Source organism: Silurus aristotelis, assembly GCF_946808225.1.
Source record: "Silurus aristotelis genome assembly, chromosome: 14".
NCBI lineage: Eukaryota > Metazoa > Chordata > Actinopteri > Siluriformes > Siluridae > Silurus > Silurus aristotelis.
Genome location: NC_139587.1, coordinates 18,420,982 through 18,431,321, shown reverse-complemented (window position 1 = coordinate 18,431,321; position 10,340 = coordinate 18,420,982). Strand labels below are relative to the sequence as shown.

Genomic DNA, 10,340 nt, shown 5'->3' with positions numbered 1-10,340 from the left:
CTGTCCCTCTAATAAACTCATTTCAAAATATTATTAACATTTGCAAAAAAAAAAGTAAAAAGTAAAAAAAATTTTTTTTAACCCACTAAAATTGTGTCATTTTACACTTAAGGCAATATCTTTTCACCTTACATCTTTTGATATTTTTTAGTGAGTTTAAACATGGAAAAATACCAGATCATTTACACATCAGTTATAGAAAAGATAAAACTGGAAACAGCTACAACTAGTACAATTGTAAGACTGCGCATATTTTATAAACATCAAAAAGTAGGAAGTTCAATTACCAAAATAATAAAACATTTTTTTATTGCAATTTCATTTGCACTAATAACCTCCCCTTTATCTTCAGCAGTTGCATCCTGGTACTGCTGGTACTTTGACACCAGGTCATTCATGTTGCTCTCAGCTTCAGTGAACTCCATCTCATCCACACCTTCACTTGTGTACCTGTGCAGAAAACCCTTGCGTCTGAACATGGCTGTGAACTGCTCGGAGATGCGCTTGAACAGCTCCTGGATAGCAGTGCTGTTGCCGATAAAGGTGGAAGCCATTTTTAGGCCACGGGGTGGGATGTCGCACACAGCTGTGTTCACGTTGTTGGGAATCCATTCGACAAAGTAGCTGTTGTTCTTGTTCTGCAAACAATACTGATTGGATAATCAGCTGATGCAGGCAATTCGGACAAAAGTGTTCTCTCTTAGCTTCAATTAAAGTTGAACATGTAGTTATTCATAGAACAGCGAGATTGTAAAAATGTTGTGGTTGTAAGCCAGACCGAGGAGAACGTTCATTTCTTACTCGTACTATACAAGAACCAGAATCCGGGCAGCAAAAATCACTACTGACCCTTCACACCCTGGACACAACCTCTTTCAGCACCTCCCTTCTGGCAGGCGCTACAGAACTTTGTTTACCAAAACTGCCAGACACAGTAACAGTTTTTTTCCCCAGACAATCACCCGTATCAACAAATCAACCTAATGATATTCCCTGCTTCATATTGATAAGTACTGAATTATCAGAACTGTCAGTCATCACACCATCCGTATATGTTACACACACTTTTGCTGATGTACATTACAAAATAATGCTAAGATACAAAAGTTCTAAAGTAACTATCGTACCTGATGCACAAAACTGTTATTTGCACTACCATGCACTCTCGCACTATGTACATTACTGATCTGTCATACTCTGTAACCCTATTTAATACTCATACTGTCTATATTGTCTCATTGTCTGTATTGTCTTGTTTTGTCTTGTATAGTCCAAGCTAAATGTAGTGTAATCTTTCTGGTAAGTGGCAATAATTAAGCCTCAATAAAGAATTCTAGTCAGAATCAGGTTTATTGCCCAAGTGTGTTCACGCACAAAAGGAATTTGGTTCCAGCTGTTAGTGACCCTCAAAAGTACAGACATGTCTGTACTTTTGAGTAATAACACTGTTAAAGTACATGTTTTATTGGGATTAAATAGACCAAGACCTTAGAAGAACCCGGAGCATCATTGAAATTCTTTAAGCCTGCTCCTCTTCTCCCTCCTCCTCAAACTCTCCTTCATCTTCAGCAGTTGCATCCTGGTACTGCTGGTACTCTGACACCAGGTCATTCATGTTGCTCTCAGCTTCAGTGAACTCCATCTCATCCACACCTTCACCTGTGTACCAGTGCAGGAAAGCCTTGCGTCTGAACATGGCTGTGAACTGCTCGGAGATGCGCTTGAACAGCTCCTGGATAGCAGTGCTGTTGCCGATGAAGGTGGAAGCCATTTTTAGGCCACGGGGTGGAATGTCGCACACAGCAGTCTTCACGTTGTTGGGAATCCATTCGACAAAGTAGCTGCTGTTCTTGTTCTGCATATTGAGTATCTGCTCATCCACCTCCTTCATGGACATGCGGCCACGATAAATGGTAGCCACCGTGAGGTAGCGGCCGTGACGTGGGTCACAAGCGGCCATCATGTTCTTGGCATCAAACATCTGCTGGGTTAATTCAGCCACAGTGAGGGCACGGTATTGCTGGCTACCCCTGCTGGTCAGTGGGGCAAAACCAGGAATAAAGAAGTGGAGACGAGGGAAGGGCACCATGTTGACAGCCAGCTTACGCAGGTCAGCATTGAGCTGCCCAGGGAACCGCAGACATGTTGTGATTCCACTCATGGTGGCACAGACCAAATGGTTGAGGTCACCGTATGTTGGTGTCGTGAGCTTCAGGGTGCGGAAACAGATGTCGTACAGAGCTTCGTTGTCGATGCAAAATGTCTCATCCGTGTTTTCCACCAGCTGGTGAATTGACAGGGTGGCATTGTAAGGCTCCACCACTGTATCTGATACTTTGGGGGAGGGGACAATGCTGAAGGTGTTCATAATGCGGTCAGGGTACTCCTCTCGGATTTTGCTGATGAGCAGGGTGCCCATGCCTGACCCAGTACCCCCACCCAGGGAGTGAGTAAGTTGGAAACCCTGCAGGCAGTCGCAGTTCTCAGCCTCCTTACGCACCACATCCAATACAGAGTCCACTAGCTCAGCACCTTCTGTGTAGTGGCCCTTGGCCCAGTTATTACCAGCACCACTTTTTCCTGTGGAGAAGAAGCAATGAATATCATACATACAGAGCTACAGGAAGCAAAAAACAGCTGGCAATTACAACAAGGACACAATCAGAATAAACCCAAATTTGACTGCAAAACAGATAAGACCAAATCAGATTTACTGGTTTGTCTCTGTATAATAAGGAAAAAGAAAATGTAAACTATTAGAATGTTATGCAATAGTTACCAAAAACAAAGTTGTCTGGCCTGAAAATTTGTCCGTATGGTCCAGACCTCACAGAGTCCATGGTACCCGGCTCCAAATCCACCAGCACAGCACGGGGGACATATTTGCCACCTGAAAATATTACAATATTAATATACATTTAATAAAGTACAACAAAAAAGTTTTAGAAGAATTTTAAAGCTAGGTATTACACTAGGTTACTATATTAAGGCTAGTTTAAAATTACAAAAAAGTAGATAAATAAAAGAAACTACTCCAACAGGCTGCCAGTAGTGTGGTGCCACAATGACAATAATTCAAATCAATAAGCGCATGTCTGTTTCTGTAGTTTTGGAATTTAATGTTTGAGTTTCAATTACCAAATCCTTATAATAATTATAGCTGCAAGCAGCGATTAGCAAGGACGTCATACAGAAAAAGACATTAGGAACATGACCACCGAGCTCCATACAGTTCAATAACAGTATGTAATTCGTTCAGTACAATATCAATAGAGAGTCAGCCTTTCATGCTTGAACACTAATATTAATAATAATAATCTAAGCAGTTGTAAGAGTGATTCTATCCAAGCACCACCAATAAACCTATATATACAAAATAAAATGTTAAAAAGGTTGCACAAAACAACAACAACAACAAAAACTCACCAGTAGCTTCATTGTAGTAGACATTAATCCTTTCTAGCTGAAGATCACTGTCACCATGGTAACTGCCTGTTGGGTCAATCCCATGCTCGTCACTAATTACTTCCCAGAACTAAGGGAACAAAATCAATTGTAAAAGAAGGGGAAAAAAGGTTAGCTTATTAATTTTGTCTCAAAAACTTGTCGCCAAACACACACAAAAAAATTTTTTTTGGATGACTAAAAATCACAGAAGTACGGAAGCGCACCAATGGAGACGTAGAAGCTATTATATGGTTTAGCATGATGACTGTATATGTTAGTGTTAAGATGGTTCTCACAATGCTTCTCTAAACACAGTCCTATTATCTGTTCAGTGTCTATAGGATCTTTATGATGTGAGTATGTAAGGTATACAGGAAGTCTTTATCTGGGCTCAAACATCTTATAATTGTCTTCTTACCCAATCAGGAACAGTTTTAGCTCAGGTATTTTTCTGTGTGTGTGTGTGTGTGTATATATATATATATATATATATATATATATATATATATATATATATATATATATATATATATATATATATATATATATACAGTGGGTACGGAAAGTATTCAGACCCCCTTAAATTTTTCACTCTTTTTTATTTTGCAGCCATTTGCTAAAATCATTTAAGTTCATTTCTTTTCCTCATGAATGTACACACAGCTCCCCATACTGACAGAAAAACACAGAATTGTTGACACTGTTGCAGATTTATTAAAAAAGAAAAACTAAAATATCACATGGTCCTAAGTATTCAGACCCTTTGCTCAGTATTAAGTAGAAGCCCCCTTTTGATCTAATACAGCCAGGAGTCTTTTTGGGAAGGCAGCAACAAGTGTTTCACACCTGGATTCAGGGATCCTCTGCCATTCCTCCTTGCAGATCCTCTCCAGTTCTGTCAAGTTGGACGGTAAACATTGGTGGACAGCTATTTTTAGGTCTCTCCAGAGATGCTCAATTGGGTTTAAGTCAGGGCTCTGGCTGGGCCATTCAAGAACAGTCACGGAGTTGTTGTGAAGCCACTCCATCGTTATTTTAGCTGTGTGCTTAGGGTCATTGTCTTGTTGGAAGGTAAACCTTCAGCCCAGTCTGAGTTCCAGAGCACTCTGGAGAAGGTTTTCGTCCAGGATATCCCTGTGCTTGGCCGCATTCATCTTTCCCTTGATTGCAACCAGTCGTCCTGTCCCTGCAGCTGAAAAACACCCCCACAGCATGATGCTGCCACCACCATGCTTCATTGTTGAGACTATACTGGACAGGTGATGAGCAGTGCCTGGTTTTCTCCACACATACCGCTTAGAATTAAGGCCAAAAAGTTCTATCTTGGTCTCATCAGACCAGAGAATCTTATTTCTCACCATCTTGAAGAACTCCATGCGGGTTTTCATGTGTCCTGCACTGAGGAGAGGCTTCCGTCGGGCCACTCTGCTATAAAGCCCCACTGGTGAAGGGCTGCAGTGATGGTTGACTTTCTACAACTTTCTCCCATCTCCCGACTGCATCTCTGGAGCTCAGCCACAGTGATCTTTGGGTTCTTCTTTACCTCTCTCACCAAGGCTCTTCTCCCCCGATAGCTCAGTTTGGCCGGACGGCCAGCTCTAGGAAGGGTTCTGGTCGTCCCAAACATCTTCCATTTGAGGATTATGGAGGCCACTGTGCTCTTAGGAACCTTAAGTGCAGCAAAAAATTTTTGGAACCTTGGCCAGATCTGTGCCTTGCTACAATTCTGTCTCTGAGCTCTTCAGGCAGTTCCTTTGACCTTAATGATTCTCATTTGCTCTGACATGCATTATGATCTGGAAGGTCTTATATAAACAGGTGTGTGGCTTTCCTAATCAAGTCCAATCAGTATAATCAAAAATTTCTGGACTCAAATGAAGGTGTAGAACCATCTCAAGGATGATCAGAAGAAATGGAGAGCACCTGAGTTAAATATATGAGTGTCACAGCAAAGGGTCTGAATACTTAGGACCATGTGATATTTCAGTTTTTCTTTTTTAATAAATCTGCAAAAAGGTCAACAATTCTGTGTTTTTCTGTCAGTATGGGGAGCTGTGTGTACATTCATGAGGAAGAACAATAAACTTTAATGATTTCAGCAAATGGCTGCAATATAACAAAAAGTGAAAAATTTAAGGGGGTCTGAATACTTTCCGTACCCACTGTATATATACTTGTCTGTTATCTGCATAAAATTAAAGAAAAATATATGCGCCATTCTGTGTGCTGTGTGATTCTTCCCTGATCAGAAAAGGCACCACAGGCATCACAGATCGCATGGAAAACCTCTCCAAGAATGAAGTTTTGTTTGGTCATAATAAAAATCTAACATTATATTAGTTTAATTAGTTACTGGACATTTCCTCACTGGCCTGCCCCTCCTGCTAATGAATTTAGTTACGGTGAGTCTTGCTTTAGTTAACAAATACAGGGCAATAACTATTATTATTATTATTATTATTATTATTATTATTATTATTATTATATTTTAACATTGACCACTAATATATGTTACTCGTTCTGACTGTCCACTTGATAAAAGTTTGTTTTATGTGTAACGTGTAACATATATTAGTGGTCAATGTTAAAATATAATAATAATAATAATAATAATAATAATAACAACAACAATAATAATAACCATATAATAGCTTCTACGTCTCCATTGTTGCGCAATGAGGCGCTTCCGAGCAAAAAAATGCAGTAACGTCAGATCCGGTGTTATGCGCTAAAACGCTCCCCTGCCACAGACTGCCCCAACTTATCTCATAATTATGAGATACTAAGTCATAATTATGAGATAAGGATCTCATAATTATGAAATACTAAGTCATAATTATGAGATACTAAGTCATAATTATAAGATAAGGATCTCATAATTATGAGATACTATGTCATAATTATGAGATACTAAGTCATAATTATGAGATAAGGATCTCATAATTATGAGATACTATCTCATAATTATGAGATACTTAGTCATAATTATAAGATAATGATCTCATAATTATGAGATACTATGTCTTAAAAATGAGATACTAAGTCAAAATCATAAGATAAGGATCCCATAATTATGAGATACTAAGTCATAATTATGAGATAAGGATCTCATAATTATGAGATACTAAGTCATAATTATGAGATAAGGATCTCATAATTATGAGATACTAAGTCATACTTATGAGATAAGGATCTCATAATTATGAGATACTATGTCATAATAATGAGATACTAAGTCATAATTATGAGATAAGGATCTCATAATTATAAGATACTATGTCATAATTATGAGATACTAAGTCATAATTATAAGATAAGGATCTCATAATTATGATATACTAAGTCATAATTATAAGATAAGGATCTCATAATTATGAGATACTATGTCATAATTATGAGATACTAAGTCATAATTATGAGATCCTGGCTGTACATTTTTTTTATTTTTTTTGTGAATGCAATGCGCTTCCGTACAGAAGTCTGTCTGCAAAGTCTTCAAAATCATTTTAATCGGATGTCACAGGCGATGCGGACAGAAGTTTATCTCTCAGCTTCAAACACAGTTGAACATGTAGTTATTCATATAACAGCGAGAGTGTAAAAATGTGGTGTTTGTAAGTCAGACCGAGGAGAACGTTCATTTCTTACCTTGGCACCAATCTGGTTGCCACACTGTCCTGCTTGTAAATGAAGAATCTCCCTCATTGTTGTTCGTCCAAAAAATATATACAAATCTGCTCTTAAGATACTACACTTCGTTCTCTCCGGCGAAATTGAACCCGAACGTCACAAACACTGCTATTTACACGGTTAAAAATCACCCAAGCGCTCCCATTGGTCGCCTGACGTCGTAGACCCGCCCCCCCAACGATTTTATTGCTGGAGGCAAGACTATTGGCTGAAAATGCGAATACTCGCTTCTGATTGGCTAGTTTCACACTAAAGTTTTGAAGGAATACACATCTCAAAAGGAATCATAAAAATATATTATTTGAAACTCTGTAGGGGGCTTTTATTTTTTTTTTTTGCAGCTTCACTGTAGTATACATTAATATTGCGGCTTCATCTCACCTGCTTACTGACATCATTATTTTCCTTATCCAGTCTTGCTGTTTTTGTGTGTTTTGTGTTTCTTTATTTGTGCCACAAAACAGACCTCAAATCATGTAGCCAGTTTTTGTGACATGTGCAAATACTCGAATAAGGATTCGAGTGCATTTTCAATCATGTTCCACATTCAAACACTCATAATTTTTTTTTCTAATAATTAAAAATGCACTATGGTTTAGAATGATTTTGCCTTTACTTTTCTCAAAAACTGTACAGTAAAATGACTGGAAATTTAAGAGTCTAAAAGACAGTGATACCTAATACCTAATAAGAATTATTTGAAAGATTGAGCAAACGTATAAAATAAATGTTTTATTAGTGTTTGAATGGGGCGATTTAAATTTACTACTACAGTAGTAGTAGAAGTCTCAAACACTATACAGTAAAGATGTTTTAAGAGTGTTTGATTGTGGGCCTTGATTATATATATATTTACACCACAAACACGAAATTGTATTACTTGTGCTTTATTAAAAAAAATAGCAATACATAAATTTTTTTATGTTGTTTTTTTTTAATAACGGAAATGCCATTCTGAAGTGTCTTTACATCTATTAAGACTGTTCCCACCACCCATACCGTAAGTGTACGATTAGACCCGCAATACAAAGAAAAGTGCATCTGGCTTAACCGCAGTGGTCAGTGTCCACAAACTGTGATTTTTTTTCATGCATTATAGAAAATAAATAATGCATAAATGGCATATTTGCTTATAGCAGCTGGTACAGAGGGGATAGAAAATAGAAACCAATAAGAAAACACCTAGGATCCACAGCTGGTAAATGTACACACATCCTTCACTTAAGCAGAAGTACAGATACTCATGTTTTAAAATTCTCTGGTAAAAGTTGAAGTACTGACTATGCTTTTTTTACTCAAGTTAAAGTAAAGAGGTTTGGAAAGTGCACCCTGTCTTTTTTTGTTGTTATTATGAGTGGGTATTCATGTATTTATATTTTAAATAAAAATGGTTAAACACGCTCAACTGATCATTGAAACTAACAAAAGTCTGGACAGATTTAGTTTGAAGCTCTGTTCAGGTGCAAATTCTGTCCTTTGCAATGAAGACCGGCCATGCATTTTATGATGAACCAATGGGGTCAAAATTCTGTTGGCCTGTACAATGGTTAATCTTAACTGGCACCGTGTTTGTGTCAGTTATTCAAGTCAAGTCAAGTCAAGTTCAAGTCAAGTCAAGTCAAGTCAAATTTATTTATAGAGCACATTTAAAAACAACAGCTGTACCAAGCACTGTACAGAATTTAAGCATATAATAAAATACAAAATACAGAAGTCAACATAGGACACGGCAACAGATATTACACTAAAGTTATGCCAGTGTGTTTACTTATGATCATACGCAACAGTAAATAAATACTTTTAAGAAGAGACTTAAAATCAGCGTATGTTGGCGCAGTTATTGTCATTGTGTTTTTATAATTATTGTGTAAGTTATTAGGTAGGGGTAGATGTTAATAGTTTAATGTTCGTCTTTTTAAACATAAACCTATAAAACTACATTATTATTATTATTATTATTATTATTATTATTATTATTATTATTATTACTTCACATAGTTTGACTGAAAAATAATAATGAAATTTCAATTGTTCATTTGTTTTTAACAGTAGAACAGTATCCTGATGTTTTTATGTCTTCTACCTTCCCTGACTCAGTGTTTTTAATTTTCTATACAAAACCTTTTAAATGAAACATTATAATAATGAAGTGTATTTAATAGTTAATGGAGAGCAAAAGAGAACAGACAAACAATGTATGAACCTTTGCTTTTTATAACACTAAAAAAATCATCTCTAATACCGTCTACCTTTATCTGAAAGCAGAAAATCTCAATTTGAATTCTGAATTTGATTGATTTGTTTCAGCGACAGTTGGTAAATAAGATTTAAACGAATTATTCAAATGGAGAAAACCATGTATTTACTGCAATATCAATAGATTCAGATACTGTTGTTACACACATCATATTTCTCTATTTGTAATTACATGTTTATTTTAATAAAAGTTTTTAAGGATTAAAGATGACGGCGACATAATTGAGAGTAATGATTTGTCTTCAAGTTGCTCTAAATATGTCTCATCCAATGACAATTTTGACTGTGATGCCCCAGACAGCACTGATGCAAAGACTCAAAAAGAAAAACTAAAAAGTCCATTAATGAAGAAGGTATCTCAGACAAGACAAAAGTAAAAGTTAAAAAGTGCACAAAAAAGGAGATAAAAGAAAGTGGGATAAAAAACAAAACAACTTGTGTATACTTTGGGGTAGGGCAAAGCAAATTGGCAAGACATCTTGAAAGAAAACATGCAAAGGAAACTGAAGTAGCTCAAGCATTATTAAAACTGAAGGGGACAAAGGAATGTCAGATATTATTTGACCAACTTCGAAATAAAGTAAACTAACTCCACAATATTGAAATGATAAATAAAGGCAGAAATTGGTGGAGAAATTGTGACCATGAGACAGCCAACACAGGATACTGTTTGGCAAGACTACCTACCATGTCAACATTGCCATGGATTTTTTCAAAAGAAAGGAACTGTGGAAGGACAACCAAATCTGTTTTAAAAATGCAGAAAGGGACAACAAATAAAAAAAAAGGAAAAGAGCCTAATGCAAATGCATTATTATGAACATGCATCAAGATTAAATCTCTAAAAAAATATGGTCAGCCCCACCTCATATATAAATATAAATATGCATACCAAAAAAAATTAATCGAAATTTTGCAGTTTCGGCAGCAAAGGAAGCAAGCGGGTA

At 36.8% G+C, this 10,340-nt stretch overlaps 1 protein-coding gene across 1 annotated transcript; it reads right to left on the bottom strand.

Annotated features, from left to right (window-relative positions):
* Window positions 1-1,494: 1,494 nt before the first annotated feature.
* On the bottom strand, window positions 1,495-7,207 carry LOC310737332 (tubulin beta-4B chain-like). The gene is made up of 4 exons (XM_083561633.1): window positions 7,096-7,207; window positions 3,427-3,535; window positions 2,780-2,890; window positions 1,495-2,580 (listed from the first exon to the last, which is right to left on the bottom strand). The coding sequence occupies exons 1-4, from the start codon at window positions 7,150-7,152 to the stop codon at window positions 1,520-1,522; spliced, it is 1,338 nt and encodes a 445-aa protein (XP_083417759.1). The 5' UTR covers window positions 7,153-7,207; the 3' UTR covers window positions 1,495-1,519.
* Between the last annotated feature and the right edge of the window lie 3,133 nt (window positions 7,208-10,340).